General features: G+C 36.8%; 2 protein-coding genes across 2 annotated transcripts; one reads left to right on the top strand and one right to left on the bottom strand.

Moving 5' to 3' along the window:
* The first annotated feature begins 394 nt into the window (after positions 1 to 394).
* Positions 395 to 5,765, top strand: LOC309490995 (proline-rich protein 5-like). The gene is made up of 8 exons (XM_082160362.1): positions 395 to 1,156; positions 2,514 to 2,594; positions 2,672 to 2,720; positions 2,835 to 2,892; positions 2,975 to 3,066; positions 4,070 to 4,210; positions 4,294 to 4,393; positions 5,277 to 5,765. Exons 1-8 carry the CDS (start codon positions 1,119 to 1,121, stop codon positions 5,522 to 5,524), a joined length of 807 nt encoding a protein of 268 aa, XP_082016488.1. The 5' UTR covers positions 395 to 1,118; the 3' UTR covers positions 5,525 to 5,765.
* On the bottom strand, positions 5,602 to 15,793 carry traf6 (TNF receptor-associated factor 6). The gene is made up of 7 exons (XM_082160354.1): positions 15,641 to 15,793; positions 14,663 to 14,964; positions 13,558 to 13,708; positions 10,373 to 10,531; positions 9,909 to 9,980; positions 9,709 to 9,786; positions 5,602 to 8,137 (listed from the first exon to the last, which is right to left on the bottom strand). The coding sequence occupies exons 2-7, from the start codon at positions 14,962 to 14,964 to the stop codon at positions 7,268 to 7,270; spliced, it is 1,632 nt and encodes a 543-aa protein (XP_082016480.1). The 5' UTR covers positions 15,641 to 15,793; the 3' UTR covers positions 5,602 to 7,267.
* Between the last annotated feature and the right edge of the window lie 5,602 nt (positions 15,794 to 21,395).

Here is a 21,395-nt window from a genome sequence, read left to right as displayed (position 1 = left end):
TCAATGTATAATTTGGTAATGCACTTGAAGTAATTGAAACTGTGTAATTGTCTTTCTAGTTAGAAGAATATTCGATTTTTCTTTGTCTTCTATCAACACCTAGCACAATTATTTCAGTAAAATTAACATTTTCAATTGAATGACCATAATGAGGAATTGTATGAATGCTACACAGTGTGAGCTCTTGACATCCTCATTTCAATAGACTAGATGTATTGTACATGTATACACTACCATTCAGAAATTTGTGGTTGTACGTTTTATTATGTTTTTTTAAAGAAGTCTCTTATGCTCACCAATGCTGCATTTATTTGATCAAAAAATACAGTAAAAAAAACAGTAATATATGAAATATTATCACAATTTAAAATAACAGTTTTCTATTTGAATATATTAATAATAATGTAATATATTTGTAATAATAAAATATATTAATATATAATATATATTATAATAATGTAATATTTTTATTTTATTTTAATATATAATGTAATTTTTCTGTGTTGGCAAAGCTGTATTTTCAGCATCATTACTCCAGTCTTTAGAGTCACATGATCCTTCAGAAATCATTATAATTTGCTGCTCAAGAAACACTTTCTTATTATTATCAATTTTGAAAACAGTTGGGCTGCCTAATCTTTTTTGGAAACCATTTTTTGTTCAGGATTCTTTGATGAATAGAAAGTAAAAAAAACTAAAAAAAAACTTGAAAAAGACTTCACTTTTATCAACTTAATGCAACCTTTGCTGAATAAAAGTATTATTATTATTATTTTAATTCATGCTTACCCCAAACTTTTGAACAGTAGTGTATAGATATTCTTATCATCCTTGAGAGTGTAAACATCACACTGTTTCACACAGGAAAACACTGATTATTCATTATCAAGAATGACCAATACCGTTCTCATAGCTAATGAATCAGTAACCAGTTGACTAGGCAAATTTACCCAGTGTGCGCAAGGGAAGTCAGAGCTAGCCTCAAGGGAAAACAAGGATTTTGTCTTGTTTTCAGTCATACCAGAACTAAGAGCACACATTCACTCTGTGTGAACCCACAGTGTTTTTTAAGAAGACTTGCTCTAGATTTTGTAGTGAAGCCAAAAGATACTCTTCTAATGTCATACTCGTTTTTGCATTGTGATGGACAGGCTCGGTATGTATTATATTTCTTTTGTTCCTTTATCATATAACTTTACCATATGTGGAACAAAGTTTTCTGTTCCAAATATTTGACTAATTCTATAATACCATAAATTATTTCTTACTGTTTTTGTAATACTTTATAGTTTGATGTAACATTGGTTGAGAATAAAGGGGGAAAAAAACGTTCACTGGGAAACTGTATATATCTCACAACAATATAATTATATATTAATGTGAGACAAAAGATCTGCTCAATGTTGCCTTTATTTCATACAGTGTCGCACGTCCTGATTTTGCTGAGTTATACGCATTCCTGGGTCAACATATTTTGTCCGAAAATTTTGTCTTATCCAGTAATCCCTAAAATCAGAGGGAAATTGTATAGATGAATGACACTGATGTAGTAGCACCAAACCCTGGTTGTAAGCCTAAACTTGACAAAAACTGTAAACTTGTCCCTCAAATCTGATTGGTATGTTGTTCCAGTATCAACAAAGATGTTGATCCATGTTGCACTTGGTGAAATCAGGTTCTGCGTAGAGTGTCAACAGGAAAATGGGAGGGGGGGAGAAGGAGAACATGACCAGGACATGACCCAGATCAGACTCAAGTCTGGGTATCATTGATCCTCACACATCCTCAGCATGTACACAGTCCACTGCACCACAACTCTAGCTTATTTTATTCTTATTGTATTGTAGTTCTTATTGTTTTCTAATATTATTTTGCTGTATCATTGCTTTTGTGCCAGATCCTAAAATGAGATAAGATACAAAGTGTTGAGTTGATTTGAGGTTAATGAGTGAACTGATGTAAACAGAACAGGACAGTTAGTAACAGGAAGTTGGTGCACCACATGAAGTTCTCGAACAGTGATGTGTCAGATCCACCTGTCTACTTTCACACCGCTCTAAAAACCTGGAAATGGCCTGGTGTGAACTGACATAGCAGTCTGTATGTTGCATGGCTGAGCTATGAAAAAGAAAGTTCCTTCTTTGCACACTTTTGCTTTAACAGACCTCCATTCAGCAGCTCCATCCACTTACACCCTCCAGCAGGGTCCCAACATTGCTCTTACAAATAAGTATAGACATTTTTTACTTGTTATTTTCCTTCTCAAAGGCCAAAATCACACTGCACATGCTGCCGACAGTCACCAGATTACGGCACGTCACTTTTTTTAGACATTCTAAGTCCGATTTAGCGAAAACAAGCTCAGACAGACTCCGACAGGGATAACACACTAATCCGTCAAAACATAACCAAGCCTTGCCTTTTGTCAGCGCAGTGTGAATTGGCCTTAAAGGTTCTTGTATTTCTTTTGGTTTATTCAAATTTTCAAATACATAATGCTGTTTGTTCTTTAGTATCTCTGCTGCTGTTATTAAGGTGTTCAAGGGAGAGGAACTACAGCCGAATGAGCTGTACTCCTTGAGTCAAAATACCAGGTATAAACACTTGATGAAGTCACATTTAAAAATGCATAATAACTACATTAAGCAGCTGTTTGCTTTCATCCATGCAGGTGGCTTCTAAGGGCGGACATGGGCTTCTTTATCAAAGAGTATTTCCAGGTGTCAGTTCCCAAAACCATGATGTTTTTGTGTTTTTTTCTGGTTAAAAATAAAATAAATGGATTACTGGTTGAAGAAAAACATCCTGATATTGCTTCACTTGATTGATTGCAGAATCAGATTTTGACCAAAGGTCTATCAATCGTTTTGGATGAGATACAAAAGCATGAAGGTGAGACTCTAGTGGATCTACTGTGTGTGCATGAGTGTTTATCATGAAACAGACCTTTAATGTGATCCTTTTTTTCCCCTAGGAGAGAGACAGCTTTTTGTTTTGGCCCAGGTGTGGGACAGATTTTTCTCTGAGATTCTGCCTACTTTACAGGCTATTTTATATCCTCTGCAGGTAAATCTGTTTGTGAGCTTGGCCTTCCCTGTCTAGAAAATAGGTTCCAACACTTAGGCGAGGTCGGAATTGGAAACATCAAATGTGTCCCACAAGGCCAGAGGTTGCACATATCAGTCACAGATTAACCTGAAATGAGTTTCACCTTTTAAACTTTAAATCCAGATTCATGAGAAGCTGTAAGGGTATTATATACAATACCGTTCAAAAGTTTGGGGGCTGTAAGATTTTGTTGAAATGTTTTTGAAACATTAGTACAACGGTAGTATAGTGTATTGCTGTAATGAACATGCAAGGTGTTGTTATCCAAAGTCGTAACTGTCTTTGATTGACCATCAGTTATTTTGACATTTATTTTGAGCACAGTTAGATAACCGAGGGAGAGCAGTAATATGGCCTTTTTATACATGTCGATACATGTCTTAGTTGTGCATCTGTGAAGTTTGAAGCTAGAAATGGAAAGTGTTTTACAGTCCTCGATCTCGCGGGCTGACGACGACTACTGGATGTTGTGGGACAAAGTGATTGACTGGGGAGATTCCACGCCTGATGAAATTTGGGAGAAGGATGTTGACTTGGGATGATGGATGAATTTTGTTTTTGTTTTTTTGGAAGGTTGTTATGCTGCTGCTATGAATGTGTGTCCTGTGCGGACATTCACAGATCAGGTAGAGAGCCTTTCAGTTGCTGCAGTTGATCCCGTGTGATAATGATATCTGTGATAGGATAAACTCATGCTGCAGGTAAAACAATCAGCCGCCAGATCATCTTCTCTGCACCTGAAGACCTGCTGATCCCCAATATTGTACTTTTAGAATAAATAATTTAGAATGTAAAAAGAAAACAATAACTGTCTCAGCCAGAAGCAAATAAACGGGAAGTATTACATCTATACTTTAAAGAAGGATTCTAAATAGTGTTTAGGCAAACTTCCTGTTTAGTTATATGTGGTATATTTAGATTTTGCATGAAATGTATTCAGTGTCTTTCTCTTTGTATTCAGGGGCAGGAGTTGACAGTGAGACAGATGACTCTCCTCGGCTTTAGGGATCTGGTCCTAATGAAGCTTTCTCTGGGTGACCTGCTGTGCAAGAATCGGTCTCTCATCCCAGCATCCATCACACAGATGCTCCTTGTGCTACAGGTGAATGTTAACTGCAAACCCATGCTGAAAAGCCATCTGTATAACCATCTCTATTATTCATGTCTGTTCTTATGTATGTGTAGGGAATTCAGGAATCAAGAGGCCCTTCAAAGGAATATTGCCAGCTTGAAAGTCTGGTGGCGCTAGTGGTCACACCCTATCTACGGAACTGCAGGCACACAAGTAGGAAAACCAACATTGATTCATTGTAGTTTAATCTATTTTGTTGCCATCTCAAAATGCACTTCTAGGTCTATCACCCCGAATTCAATGTATTTGAAATCAATGTGAAAATGTGTAAAAGAAATGTGTCAAGAACTTGATATCAAATTCTCCAATAAATTTTTTTAAAAAGTCACATGACAATGACAAACGAACATGGCGAATGTAGTACGTCTGTATTTTATTCATACTACGTCTGTATTTTATTCATACAACATAGAAATTTTTGCAATTGCAGTGTAATTACTTAAAAATAAAAATACCTATTCAAGAGAGTGAGATTTCAGATGAAGCCATTGTATTCATTCAGATTTGTAAAGCTGCATCAACGATTCACAGAAAAGATTTAACTCGGAAAATGAATTAATTCAGTGACATTTCAGTATTATATATATATAGCTTATATTATAAAAAATATTATATATATTTTATAGTTTTATGTTTTCAGTTTTTTATGTAGCTTTATTTTTATTTCAGTTTTAAACATTTTTAGTACTTTAACATAACTTTTTCAATTGTTGCTATGGCAACATTTCTGAAAATCTTTCTTTTTTGGGGGGATTTTCAATGTTCTCACACAAAACTATCATATGACTTCTGAAGTCCATGTTTTACTCATTTTGCATTCACTTTCATTATGTGTTAAAAAGTGTCCCATGGTATTTTTATTTTTATTTATTTTTTTATTACATTTTGTGTTCCATGTAATGAAGTCTTACAGGTTTGGGATCATGAGATATGAAGATGAGTAAATAAATAATTTTCATTCTGGGTGAACTATCCCTTTAAAGCAAACAGACTTTACCTTTGGCTACAAATCTGTGACTTTCTCACATTCCTCTAGGCTGCACTGAAGTTGAACAAAGCACTACAAGAGCACACCCGAGTCATCCTGAGATAAGGATAACTCATTACATCTCCGAAGGCTCTTTGCTGTCCCCTGTATTAGAACAGGAAGGGGAGGTGTACCTAGAGCGAGTGGGAAACCTACGCCGCCACAGCGTGACAAATGCTCATTCTGACATTCAGCTGCTCACTGTTACTAGCAGAATGTATTCTGGGCTGGACGACAGCTGTGAGACCATAAATTGACTAGAAGAACACATCTCTGAAATCTGCCATGTTATGAAAGCATCTGTGGGGACTAAAAATGCACAGGAAAGACAGAAAACAGGACATTAACAATAATTTATAAAGACACATTTGAGGACTGAATATTTGGATGAAAAAAAAGAACATTATGAAAAATGATTTTTGTCAGATTTCCAGTGTCAATACAATTATCAGATTAACTTGCATACATTAGTCCATCTGAATAAAGAAAATATACTTATTTTGTCAATGATGTTCAATGAAGCAAGTAGAACATTCACACATGTAAGCAATATTGGACACAAATTAAGTAAAGTAACTGGTGTCATCTGCATTAAAGGTGCGGTCACATTTACTGTTGTTTTGCAAATTTTCCAGTTATTTCAATACAAATCCACGCAATTGAAAATTTCGCGCGAGGCCAGAATAATCCCCAGGCAGTTCAAATTTGTCACGTGGATTTGCGGCCTTGGCCATCAACTTGTGCTTAATCCATTGCTACACTTATTGACAAGTCCATTTTTGTCAAAACTTCACTAACGTGATCGCACCTTAAAGGAGTAGTTCACTTTAAAATGAAAATCACCCCATGATTTACTCACCCTCAAGTCATCCTAGGTGTATATGACTTTCTTCTTTCAGACGAATACAATCAGAGTTATATTAATAAACACCCTGATGCTTCCGAGCTTTATAATGGCAGTGGATTGCAACCATTAGATTGAATCACAAAAAAGTGCATCCATCCATTATGTAAGAACTCCACACGGCTCTGGCAGGTTAATAAAGGTCTTCTGAAGCAAAGCGATGAGTTTGTGTAAGAAAAATATTCATATTTAAAACTTGATAAAGTATTTAGACGCAAGTAGACTGCGTATGGCCGTTTGCCAGAATTTTACTTTGTAACGTGTTAAATATGAATATTTTTCTTACACAAACTCATCGCTTTGCTTCAGAAGACCTTTATTAACTCCCCAGAGCCATGTGGAGTTCTTATATAATAGATGGATGCACTTTTTTGGGCTTTAATCTGATGGTTGCAATCCACTGCCATTATAAAGCTCGGAAGCGTCAGGGTGTTTATTAATATAACTTCGATTGTATTCGTCTGAAAGAAGAAAGTCATATACACCTAAGATGACTTGAGGGTGAGTAAATCATGGGGTAATTTTCATTTTAAAGTGAACTACTCTAAGTATATGCACATTTTGAAGTTGTTAAATGAAGTTGATGCACCAGATTCAGTAGAGCCACAGTAAACAGTGCTGCTCTGTACTATTGATGCTTTGAATCGTCAGATCTTGTCAAATCAATGAAAATTATGTATTTTATGAAAAAAAGAGCAAAAACATTTTATTTAAACTCAAATCACTTACTGTTGCGTTGGTCGGTAAGGCAGCAAAAATGAGCAGTTGAATGTAGTTTTGTGAAATTAATTTGTGGAAACTAACACTTAGCATAAGCAGCACCATTACACAATGTTTAACACCCTTTAGCTTGGTTGACAGGACATTCAGTGAAATTGCTAATCATAGAGAAGTTTGTCGATTGATTGCACTGCACTATAATGTTTTGCGAAACATTTGTATATAAAACATTTTTCACCACAGACAGGCATTGCGAGTTATGCAACATTCATTACTTAGCCTGGTAATAAAAGTAAAAAAAAAAAGGTTTAGCTGATATTTTCTTCGTTTCAGCAGAGTGTCTATGAGAACTTGAATGCAGGAGCGATGTAGGAACTCAAAGTGAAGGTTCTGGGCCCCGGGGTTGGACCCCCTCCCTCCTGAGGCTAGCATCGAATCGAGGTGTGACCTCGCAGCGCACCAACAGCACATCCTCTTTCACAAACCCACGCTGCCGCAACGCCTGTAGGTGCAGGAAAGTAACATAGCCGAAACCCTTGGGGTTGCGTTGCACGGTGGGCCTCTGGAACGCCTGTAGGTCTGGCTTGGTCTCCATCACTTCCACATGGTGCTGCCCCTCGACCTGGTCCAACACTGCCAGTCGGATCGTACCCTGGAAGGGCCAGGAGAGCTGGCTGTCAAACTCACCCTGCATAGTGTGCACGAAAAGCGAGATGTAGTTGGAACAGCGAGGGGCGCTGGGGGTTTGCAGATGCAGTCGGAGACAGAGTTTGTACCCCGGCCGGCCCGTGTAAAAAGGTGGGCTGTGGAGGACTATGGGCTGACCAGCCTCCTGGTTGCGCAGGTGGAGTGAGAAGTTCTCCAAGCGCCACACATAGATGCCTTGGTACTGCTGGGCTTCCAGCTCTCGGGTGGCCTCTTCCAGTGAGCTCAGCTTTCGGCGTAGTTCGGTGACCTGGTTTTTCTGTGTATCATTGTGGATGCACAGCTCCCGGATCTGTTGGTCTTGACGCACCAGCCGACCCTCCAGCTCCAAGACAGTCTCCCGCAGGTTTATCAGCTCCTGTTTACACTGGCAAGAATCTGCCGCCCGGGAAGAGGCACCACGTTCGTCTGGCGAAGAGTGGGCGGAAACCGACGGCATTAGGCAGCCATTGAGAGTTTGGCTACGCAGAAACTCAGCCATGTAGCGCATGTGCATCTGTGTAAATTCCTGCATGTGCTGGGCAAGTTCATTTCTCGGCATCTGCAACACATTTCCAAAGAATTAAAAAGGTTTTTAAAGTTTGACGTCGGAACGATTTTTTAAAATGTTTTTAAAAGAAATCTCTTCTGCTCAACAAGGCTGCAATTATTTGAACAAAAATACAGTACAAAAAAGTAACATGAAATATTATTACAATCTAAAATAACTGATTTCCATTTTAATATAAAAGCAATGCTGAATTTTCAGCAGACATTACTCTTCATAAAGAATTATAATATGTTGATCTGGTTCTCAAGAAACATTTATTATGATCAATGTTGTAAACCGTTGTGCTGCTTACTATTTTTGTGGAAAGTAAACTGATATACACTCACCTAAAGGATTATTAGGAACACCATACTAATACTGTGTTTGACCCCCTTTCGCCTTCAGAACTGCCTTAATTCTACGTGGCATTGATTCAACAAGAAGCTGAAAGCATTCTTTAGAAATGTTGGCCCATATTGATAGGATAGCATCTTGCAGTTGATGGAGATTTGTGGGATGCACATCCAGGGCACGAAGCTCCCGTTCAACCACATCCCAAAGATGCTCTATTGGGTTGAGATCTGGTGACTGTGGGGGCCATTTTAGTACAGTGAACTCATTGTCATGTTCAAGAAACCAATTTGAAATGATGCGAGCTTTGTGACATGGTGCATTATCCTGCTGGAAGTAGCCATCAGAGGATGGGTACATGGTGGTCATAAAGGGATGGACATGGTCAGAAACAATGCTCAGGTAGGCCGTAGCATTTAAACGATGCCCAATTGGCACTAAGGGGCCTAAAGTGTGCCAAGAAAACATCCCCCACACCATTACACCACCACCACCAGCCTGCACAGTGGTAACAAGGCATGATGGATCCATGTTCTCATTTCCAGTCTTCAACTGTCCAATTTTGGTGAGCTTGTGCAAATTGTAGCCTCTTTTTCCAATTTGTAGTGGAGATGAGTGGTACCCGGTGGGGTCTTCTGCTGTTGTAGCCCATCCGCCTCAAGGTTGTGCGTGTTGTGGCTTCACAAATGCTTTGCTGCTTACCTCGGTTGTAACGAGTGGTTATTTCAGTCAAAGTTGCTCTTCTATCAGCTTGAATCAGTCGGCCCATTCTCCTCTAAACTCTAGCATCAACAAGGCATTTTTGCCCACAGGACTGCCGCATACTGGATGTTTTTCCCTTTTCACACCATTCTTTGTAAACCCTAGAAATGGTTGTGCGTGAAAATCCCAGTAACTGAGCAGATTGTGAAATACTCAGACCGGCCCGTCTGGCACCAACAACCATGCCACGCTCAAAATAGCTTAAATCACCTTTCTTTCCCATTCTGACATTCAGTTTGGAGTTCAGGAGATTGTCTTGACCAGGACCACACCCTTAAATGCATTGAAGCAACTGCCATGTGATTGGTTGATTAGATAATTGCATTAATGAGAAATTGAACAGGTGTTCCTAATAATCCTTTAGGTGAGTGTACATTTTTTCAGGCATCTTTGATAAATAGACCAGTGAGCTCAGCTCAGTATCTATTTGAAATAGAAATGTGTTATACAACAGTAATCTCATTGCCCACCTTTTCACGACAACCAAAAGTGCTGAAAGTACAGGCTACAGGAGCTTTCAGACAGTCTGTGTCACAGTGCAATGCCAACTGAAAACAATAAGAAAAGATTCATTCAGCTTTATAGTTCCAATATGTATAATTCTAGGTATCAAACAATTACTGTTGTGCCTCAGGTAAAGTGCATATTAGTGACAAATCCTCTGACACACCTGATCCCGAATAAGCTCCATTTCGCAATATTCACACACTGTATTGGCGAAGGGACAAATCTGTTCATGAATCTACACAAAAGGAAAAAAAGATTTAGACAACTAATGTTACACAGTGTTGTTATTGTTAACTTAAATTAATAAAACTAAAACTGGCATAACAATTAATTACAGCTAAATATACATTTTACAAAACAAAAACTATTAAATGTCAAAAAGCATATAAAATTACTAAAACTAAAATTAAAATGAACTGAAAAATATACAAATAAAAGCTAATTCAAAGTATTAATACTTCAATAGTAAATAAATAATACTAACACAACAATGATGTTAGATGAGAAAAAAATAAAAATAATAGAATACCAACATTTTTATAATCCCTGCTTATGGATCTACTTTCAAAACAATTTTACGCCAGTCTAAAAATATCCAGTATGTGAAGAGGAATTAAAGGTTTTCACCTGTTTGTTAGCATACACAAAACTCCCTGCGCAGGCAGGGCAGGTCATGAGCCGCTGTAAGCACTGCTGGCTCTTGTGTTCATCCAGATGGCTCTTACGAACAGACTCCAGACACTGAGGGCATGGCGCTGTGGCAAACTTGCACTGAGACAAGTGTCTCTGAGGGAGAAAGAATGTAACAATTAAACAAGTTTCCACCATGACGACCGTTCATGACTGGTCACTAATGAGTTTGAAATGGCATTTATGAAAGGTCTTTCTCGAGTCGTCGATGCATAACATATCCATGAACTTTTTTAATAAATACGATTTTAAGTCAGAATGTTAGGTTCTATAACAGATTTTTTTTCTTGTATTTTTGTATGTATTCTTAATAAAGCTATTAAAGTTATTCAATCAAGAGCAGTGAGTGATTTTCTGTTTCTCTTTTGTTGTTTAATTCATATTAACAGTATACAGCAGTAGGTAGTGTATATTACGCTGCTGTCACTTTAATACACAGATCTTACACATGCAATTCTTACTTGATGTTTACGTTTTCTGACATAACCGACTGTGTTTGTGAACTTTGTGTGTTTTTAACATAACCTTGTGTGTATTTGACAGTTAAAGCTTAATAAGATGTGAAAGAGAACTTAGTTTAATACTCACGGATGTGTGCACTCAGAAAACCATATCAGAAATGTTGACTAATATGGCTTTAAAACGCATGCAGATATTAAACTTTTATGACGATGAAGAACTGCAATGACATGTAAGCATGTTCGCGATAGAGATTATAATCAAAACCAAACAAATATTTTAGATGGCAGAGTATTCGAGGCACAAGCTGTAAAGGCTCCGCCCTCTCCTGGAAAGCAGGATGGGGAGCAGCAGCTCATTTGCATTTAAAGATACATGCACGAAAACAGCATGTTTTTCCTTCCACTAAAAAAATTACAACATGGTATAATACATGATCTGTGGGGTATTTTGAGCTGAAACTTCACAGATAAATTCTGGGGACACCTGAGACTTATATTACATCTTGTAAAAAGGGGTATAATCGGTCCCTTTTATGAAATGTATTAATAAAAAGATAACTTCTAATTAGTTCATAACAATGTTCCTAAGTGCAATTCTTGAAAAATTCACATTCTTGAAAGAGTCACGTTTTCCAATGTCCTGTGTACTTTAAATAGTCATTTTTTAAGAGCCTGTCCCAAGATGGATTGGTCTGTTCCATTCATTCTGTTTGATTTTACTAGTTAATTTTAAATGGTCCTGTGGTGTGACAAATGTATTTTAAATATTTGCACTTGCAACTAAAAATGAATTAATGCATTTAATATACTTTTAACACCGAGTAGGGTATTCCTGCAATACTGAAGACTAGTTTTTAGGACCGCTTTTTAGAACTCTACTTTTTTTTGTATGTACTATTTTATATCACTTACTATTCAATTCTGTATTTATATTATTAATTTTCAGGAATTATTTTAAGACCCACTGTAGTGAAAATATTTTTTTTTATGTTGTTTATATGTCTATGTGGTGTTTTTAATATACTTTAAGACAAACCATGTACAAATTCATAAGTCAACACCATTGCTGAGTATTTTCTCCTTAAAACTGCGGTGAAAAAACGCAGTTTGAAATCGCCGGTATTTTTTACGTCACAAACTACCTTGTAACCAACCCCGTCAATGTGCCGGTTAGCATATCATTAACTATGACTAGTCTGAAGGGGAGTCTCAAGAGAAGCTTGAGTATCCTGGTATATTTTTCTGTTGATATGAAAAATCGGGTACATTTAGCAATATAGACGGTGAATAATGTATATGATCTATATAACACATTCTAAGTTGTTCAAAACGTTTCTAAGGAAGATTTTTAGAAGGCAACTGTCTGACTCTGAGATGGTGAACAGGAACATGGTTTATGTAACATTAACAGCACATTATTAGCTGTTTGATAACATGGTCAAGCAAAAGGCTAATCTTATTAATTCCTGTTTTGTGTCCGACATTGTAGAGAGCGATACATAAAACACATTACCATTCTGATACTTCGATGAGTTGACCGAGTGGATCTCTGAGATGGTGTGATTGAGAGGAGACAGGGCGTATTTTCATTTAAATGATCTGCGTATACTAAGAGTTTTAAGTGATAAAAATATTAACTACAGGGAGACTTTAAATTTAATTGATATATTGTCCTAACCAACCCCTAACCACAACCGTTGGTAACCCTCTTGATATATTTAACCTAATTTCAGTTTATGAGCCCCTATATTCAGTTTTCTTGAAAAGACTATTTTCAGTGTTTGTGTGAGACCTCAATTCATTAGCCATAGCGCAAGCGCGGCGCTTTGCATCTGATGTGTGACCCACTTACAGTTCAGTGCTACAAACTAGTGTGTTTATTAGTACGTTAATACATTTAAGTTTAAATTCAAGTTTAAAATGGCTGCTCCTGCTCTTATATTCAGGGTTTCTGCAGGTATCTTCAGATTAAATGTAATGCTTTTAATGCCTTTTTTAATGCATTTTTTTTATTTCTAATGACATACATGACCCATGACTAACCACAGATATATATAAGTCCATATGTTTGTTAAATAAAAAAATTACTCGATTAATCAAAACAATTTCTGTGATTAACCGTGATTAATGAATCACAATTAAAAACACTTACATTTTTGAAGGTTTATATTTAGTTTATATATTTCAATAATGTATTAATTTCACATTTAATCTCCAAATTAATGTAGAACCAACATAAATACAGTATATTTCAAATACTTGTTTAATGGCATCTTTTTATGAATGAAGGTCAGTATCACTGATACTAATACAGTTATTGATGTCTGGATAAAAATATTGATGTTTGAAAGATTAAAATGTAATGCTTTTTAATGCCATTTAAGGCCTTAATTTTCGCAAAATCCAATGCTTTTTAATGCCCCGCGGAAACCCTGCATGTTATAAATAAAGTGGAAAGATAATAAAAAAAAGAATAATTTCCAGTGGTCGTCTTAGCGTCTGTGTTAGAAGTTGGAATCAGGTCTCTGTTCGAGTAGAATTGGCTAGGTGGCACTGTCACAAAACACTAGGGTCCTAGAAATGCAGTCCAAGAACTGCAGTCCTTAAACTACATCCTCCGGTACTGCAGGAGTACAGTATTGGTCAAACCAGCAGATTTACCTCCAGTTGGCGCAACTCCATTTTATCACTGCATCCTACATTAGGACATCTGATAGTGAGCGAGAGGATCTCTCGTTTGGCAAAGTTATCAGGGAAGAGCTGTTCCTCGAGCAGCACCTCATTGTCAACTGGACATTTTTGCCCCGTGTCCCTGTCAGGCAGAAGAAAGTATTTTTAATACTGTAAAGCCTGGCATATGGTCAGAAAAATCTGTTTTAAATAAATGGAGCAGTTTATTAAATCTCTAGACAAAAAAAAGTTTTGCGTATTTGTTTTTTGTTGAGTATCATATTTGATACATCAGGCTTTATGGCTCATATAGTATATGGGAGAATATGGAGCTCAAATCTGAGGAGGAATAAACACCTCAATTTTACACAGAGGCACAAAATGAGCAAAAATACATTGCTTAGGGATATTTCACCCAAAAATTTTAATTCTGTCATTAATTACTCACCCTCATGTCGAACCAAACCCATAAGTATGCATGTTCACTGATCAATGCATATGTAAAAGCAGCCTGTTCATCATATTAAGTGATCGTTTCTCTTCAGAAAATTTTGACTCCATATGGATTAGGTTTACAATCTTTATGAACTTTTTGAAGCATCAAAGTGGTAGTTGCGTAGCTGTCTATGGAGGGACAGAAAGCGCTCAGATTTCATTAAAAAAATCTTCATTTGTGTTCCAAAGAGTCTTATGGGTTTGGAACGATGTGAGGGTGAGTAATTAATGACAATTTTAATTTTTGGGTAAATTATCCCTTTAAATAAGTTGCTTCAGTCAAGTAGGTGTTCATCTTGAAACACTACTAACAATATAAAAATTGTTTTGTTCTCTTAAAAATCATTAAAGGATTCACAGCAAAAAGACATGTGAACCATGACCTAATGCTGTACGTTTTTTAGAATCAAACTAAAATTACTTTTACTTACTAAAAAAGTATAAAATATCAATCAGTCAAAAGAATGTAGTAGATTGTGTGCAACAGGTTTTGCAGCAAAGTTTTGGTCCGTTGATAATGTAGAGGCCGTAGCAATTTGCCTATCAAATATGATACAGTAGGATTCACAGGGGCAATTTTGAAAGTGACAAATACACTGACCTGATGGACTTCCTGATGCACGAGTTGCAGAATCGATGTCCACATGGTGTCTGTACTGCCGAGCGGAGACCCATTAGACAGATGGGGCACTCATACTTGCTCTCTAGTGGAGGGTCAAACTCTACATCATAGCCTTGCTGGTCTTCTGGGGGGATACTAGAAGAGACACTGATGGTGGAGGGGTTCTCTGTCGGGCTCAGATATGAATCTCTCTCTTTCTCCATGGCTAATGCACAACTGGAGTATTCGCCCTCACAGCAGCCATCATCGAGGCTGGACTTCTCCATGTCGTTGCAAGCCATCTGTAATCACATCAAGAGAGTGTTATATGTTGATGTGTGAAAATAATAGATAATCGTCCATACAACACATAACTGCAAAACACAAATCTGGCCCCCAAAATACATGGTGCTTTTCATATGATCTGGAAGTTACACTGAAATTGACTCTAGGTTTTCAAAACATCGACATATGCATGCTTTCTTAATTGCACAGAGGATGTGGTCACAGAACAGATATTAGGTGGATTTCCGCTATACTAATGCATAGAGGGAAGGCATGGGATGAGAAACTACAGGCCCTGATGTATTCATCTTTAAACTACTGTTTCCTCACGAGCATGCTGGGCGGGGCTGATTTGTGGGAGAAACTTTTCTCTCTTAACAAGTGGAAAGGTACTTTTTTAGTCCAAAATACCCACATTGCACATCGTAAAAGTAAAATGTACATCTGTAAAAGGTTAAACTTATCTTCCATCTAAATACTGAACTAAATTCAAAGTCAATACGAGTAAAAAGGCGAAATCAGCTAACCAGTCACAACCGACGGTTAACGTTATATCAGCAACTTTCCTGCCGTCGCCTGTGAAACACACAATCTAACCTGACATTATTGTTGTTATAATACCACAAACTTCTTGGTATAACATATGATTCGATTGTAGATGACAATCTTCCGTAATAGTTTTAAGTTACATACCCTGGCTCGGTCCGGCCTCGCTGTCTACTACAGCTTCCTGTATTGACTCCAAACATTCAGCGCATAAGCGAAACGTCACTGGCACAAAACTCCCCTCGTGACTCTGATCCCAGACCTGCGCTCCTAACCGTATCCTCGCGAGAATCACCGCGATGTCGACGTCTCTGTTGGCCTCAGATCTGCGCTCACTAGCTCATCCGATCAGAGCAGAAGGCGACTTTTTGTGACGGGATTTTACTGCTGTACTAAACTGAATATTGAAATCCACGAGATGGCGCGGTTACCTCTGATTCTAAAGCAGAGAAGTTATTCCCCAATCCCCAAGATGACAGCAGTGTCAGTAAATAACTTGCTTGAGATCATTTACATCACTCTGCTATTTTGGTCAATTGTAAAAAAGAAAAAAGAATAAAAAAAGTAAAATTATTTGTGTGTAACGTTAGGCTATTTAGTATAAATGCTAACTCATCATGATGCTATCCAAGAGTTGACTTGGCTCCACATGATAACTTAACTGAAAGGTAAACACAGTTGACTGACCAACCACATGGCATTTTCTTAATCAGGATAACCTCAAATTTGAATAGGCTATAGCCTATATTTGAATAAAAATTATTTTAAAAAAATAATTAAAACCCTAACGATATACCCAACCTCTGTGTCCAAAAGGATGCAGCCTCTTTATTGGGACAAAGCTATAGTTTACAGTCAATCATTATAGGCCTATTCTCATTGACAATCGGTTATTGTAGATAAAATACTGAGGTAAAAAAAGAGAGAGCACTTACAATAATGTGTTTAAAATGTCCATCACATATAAATTATGTTTTGATAAACCATTTGTTAGTTGCAAGGGTTGTTTGGTTAGGCTATTTATTTTACAGAACACAATAGCCTGTATTAAATAGCAGAGCTGAAATTATCCACTGGTCGTTCTAATGTTCAAAATAAATATAAAAACTAATAAATCAAGACAAAAACAAATACATTATTAAGCTATTCAAAAGTAAACTATGAAAGGTTGAGTGACAGAAAAATAGGAAGCAGTTAAAAAGGCAATGTAACACTTGAGTTGCTACATCAATGGTCACATTCATATGTACTTATATTCTTGTTTTCTATGTATTTACAGGACATTGTGGCAAATCTGTGATCAAAATCATGTTGCAGTTTTCCCAAATTGCACTTACCCACTCAAGACAAAACTGGAAGTCTGTTAAAAGAAAAGGTCTGTGTAAACATTTGCACAGATTTCTGTTTGAGCAAGAAGGCGTGCTCTGCATCCTGAGGCTGGTCAAAAAGGAGCCTTGTTATATGCAGGTTGTTGACCTTGCTGTTTATAAAATGTGCTTTTCATAAGTGGCATAGAAGCTCAGTGTGACCCCCACCTACCAAAACTTTGACATACTATGTGGGCTGTGATCAGGCTACAAACAGACTGGCAAAAAATTACTTACAAGCCAATGCTCAGTCCTTAGAAAAAAAAAAAAAAACAACCTGTGCTGACATCAGTTGTGAGGTATATCTGGAATAGTGACAATCCTAAATTGTGTAATTTTATATGGTCGTACTAAAATGCCAGAGCAATCAAATAAACAATATCTATACAGTATAAAAAAAATGAACAAATAGTTTTTCATAGCTAGAAGCCAGAACAGACACTTTGACACAGTGAACCACCAAATCCTCAGGTCCACCTTTAAATTGTGCGTCACAGAAACTGCACGTCTCTGATTTGAGTCCTACCTCACTGGCAGGAGTGACTACATTTCATGCCTGGGTGTTTCTTCAGCAACAAGCACTTTTGACGTGGTGGTATTTTGTCAACTTCATTACCAATAGAATCGCCATTGACTTGAGTAAATTTTGGTTTACTCATCAGACTTTAGATGCATATGTGTGTGTGTGTGTGTGTGTGTGTGTGTGTGTATATATATATATATATATATATATATATATATATATATATATATATATATATATATATATATATATATATATATATATATATATATATATATATATATAAGTTTGAGATCAGAGCAATTTTTTTTCTATTTGGATATATTTTAAAATGTAGCCTAATTTATTCCTGTGATACAAAGCTGGATTTTTTAGCATCATTACTCCAGTCTTCAGTGTCACATGATCCTTCAGAAATCATTCTGATTTGCTGCTCAAGAAACATTTCTTATTATTATCAATGTTGAAAACAATTGTATGCAATTTTTTTCAGGCTTCTTTGATACAATTTTTTTTGATAAAATTTTATTTATTTTTTTAAGAACAGCATTTATCTGAAATGGAAAGCTTTTGTAATTTTGCATACATTACACTACCATTTAAAAGTTTGAGGTCAGTACATTTTTTTATTTATAAATAAATTACTATTCGGCAAGGATGCATTCAATTGATCAAAAGTTACAGTAAAGACATTTATAATGTAAAATGTTCTATTTCAAATAAATGCTGTTCTTTAGAACTTGCTATTTATTTAAGGGGTCATATGGTGCTATTTTGGTTTATTGTGTGTACTAGAATAGGTTAACATGCTTTAATGTTCAAAAACTGTTGGTGTATTCCAAACAGAGGTGTATGTCTGTCTGAAATTGGTTCTGTTTCCAATAAAGCCCCTCCTTCTGAAAAGCCCAGCATGCTGGAATCGGCCAGCTGGCCCAGTGATTTGTCAGACACAACAATTCTGATGTAGGTAATATACCACACTTTTTTTTTACATACACCTAAACACCACACATCCGACAAACAAGCAACAAGCAGCCAATAAAAAGTTCAAATCTTAGACTTTTAACCTGGGCTTAACATACAGAGAGAAGGATTGTGTGTTCAAATGCTATACAGTTTGGTGGATTTCATCACTTTAGCCCCTCACATGCTTTGACAAAAGCATCTCTGTTGGAGAGGGCTCAGGAACGCACCTATACATGTGTTCTTTATTTAGTCAGACCAGAAGTGATGAAGTTGCTCAGCTGATTGTGTGACTAGAACAATAGATGCCATTATAAAAGTTCTCTGTCCTCCTCATTTGGATAACCATGACTTAGTACCTTTGTATGTTGATAGTGGTCTAAGATGCATGTATTTATATATAATCTTGATGGTGTTTTCAGCAACTGACTGGCACTTAATTTTCTATATGTCTATATATGCTATGACTATGGTCTCCTTGCACAGTCATATTTGCTTTAGATTTACATCTGTGTCACATTTCTTCTTCTTCTTCTTTTTTTTTTTTTATCAGTTATTGATTTACCTTTACTTCAAGGGATGTTCATTGACTTAGACATCTTCCTGTATCAATTTATTGTGCTTTTCAGTATATTGCTTAGTGTGTTCTTTTTTCTGTGTTTATTCTTCCACAGTAATGACTCATCATATTTTTTACTTCTAATCAGTTGAATTAAAAACATGATCTCATGGTGAAACATTTATGTGAATTTTGGTCACTTCCGCTTGTGATTCAGTGCTCTGAATCATCATATCATGAAAAGGGGGTAATCATAATCATGTAAAAGGGATGAATGTGTATACCCACCAAATGTCTTGTCTGTTTCTTTTCCTTTAGAACCCATTTTTATTTGAAGGAACAGACGCATTAAAATGCAAGGAATTTATAATCAAAACAAATATCACTTTAGCAGCAACGGTGAACTAAATCCAACACTGGTTTTTAACCTTAAAAGGGGTTTGCATTTTTTAAAATGTTTCCCTTTTTTCCTGATTCCAAAGGCAGACATTGTGCAGAGACATTAGATGATACATGTTGTCGACAGCTTCACATGTCAAAAACAAGTGTGCACTGTATTATGAGTAAGCATTAGAAGTGGTACACTTCACATACACTTTGACCAGTTTTCTACTTCCCTAAAATCAGTAGGCTACTATTGCATACCATTTGATTTAATAAACAGACAGTAGCTTGTGAGATGCATGTGCTCAAACATATAGATATGTGAAACATGCTAACCGCAGTGATCTGAGCTGTAGAGGTTTTAATCAGCTGTTTATCTACAAGAATAATGTCAGGTCTGTTCCTGTGGATAAGGAAATACTGTTCTACGTCTCCCCTTAAACGTTCACACACTTAAGCAAACACATGCTTGTATAGGAACTGCGTCTGCTCCAAATTCCTTATGGGACACGTGGATGGGGTGAATTCATGCAAAGACTATTTCAATTTGTGAAAATCTGTCCTTTAAAAGGTAAGGTGGGTAGTGGGTAGCCTAGTGCAATGGATCCAGTTCAGAATTTCAGGTATTCTGTTTGCATTATAGGGGAAAATCTTATGGGAAATAATTTAACTATTTTACATTTGAACGATTCCTTTTTGTTTTATTTCAAGATTGATAATTATTAAATGTGGATTTTATGGATTACATTTACTTTTTTTCCTGTAAATAACACAATCACTACAAAATTCAAATGTTTACACAATCATCAGGATTTATTCAGGCCTTTTTGATGCAATTGAACAAGCTAAGCAGATGCTTTGCATCTTCTAAAGTATGTACATTTTTGTATGGAATATTTCAATGAGTCAATGGCATAACATTATATCTGTGTGTGATGCACAAAACAGAGACAATTAACAGAGTAAATGAGGGGCACAGCAGCTTTAAGTGAGGTGTGTAAATGGACACTATTGAGAAAGAGCTGGCGTCCTTCTCCTCAGCTCACGGTGCTCTAGAAACCTATGGCGCACAATGCACTGTTCAGTTCCAGCAGGAAAATAAATATGTTCTGCACTGTCCAAAAATACCATGTGAAGGCGCTCCCTGTGAAAGAAAGCCCATTTCCCGACAGCAGGGAGTCACTGAGTGCAAAACATTTTGAACCAGATTATGTTAAATTTACCAGTAGCAAAAACTTTACAAAACTAATCCAGACATTCAGCTATCAATCAACTGTGGTATGCAAGTCAGTGAGACGTATAATTGCACAAGTTGGCGGGAAAAAAAAACATAGAAAATTCAAAGGTCCACAATGTCTTTGGAGGTAAGGCAATACTTTACCTCTCCTCATTCTTCTCGGTACGTAGTAGGGCAAACAGTCCAGTGCCACCACACAGAATGGCAGAAAGCACCTGGAGTGACAGACTGCCCTGAGGAATTCTGTTTCCTCACACAGACTTGCGAAGAAGCTTTTGTGTCTCCCCTGAGACCTGAGTTTTCTCTTCCTCTATAGAAACAAGATTGTCAGTGAGGAGAACGCCTGATGTCTTTCAAGCGTTTGGCCTTTTTGGTGAAAAGAGCCCTTCAGGACAGTGAAATGTCCACAGGTCCCTGAAGGCTTCACTTGGAACTGTGCGTGTTGTCAACGTCAATCACCAAAAGTCAGCTGGATTGCTTAAAAACTGGCAAATAGGTTGTGTCTTGCAAGACTGCTTTTCTACTCATACCAATATCTACTGAAGAACAGTCAGTTACTATATCAGTGTGAACTGCTGTGTGATAATTTCACCTAATCAAAATAGACAATTCTAATTATTTTATGGAATATTGCAGTATTTATTATACATGATTTATTCACGCACATCATTTTATTTTTATTCATGTGCCCTCATAGTCTTTCATCAAAATATATTTCGCTCCCTCTTGCAACGACATCCCTTCTCTGATGATGTTTACCAGTGAGAGGGTGGGACAACCCGTATAGCAATCGACAACGATCCACAATCCCATCAATTCCTGATAAACAACAAGTCCTGTCCTACATTTCTTCTTGTACGAGAAGCCAT

Source organism: Leuciscus leuciscus, assembly GCF_965113295.1.
Source record: "Leuciscus leuciscus genome assembly, chromosome: 2".
In the NCBI taxonomy this organism is placed as follows: Eukaryota; Metazoa; Chordata; class Actinopteri; order Cypriniformes; family Leuciscidae; genus Leuciscus; species Leuciscus leuciscus.
Note: the sequence above shows the minus strand (reverse complement) of the source record. Positions and strands in the feature narration are given on the sequence as shown.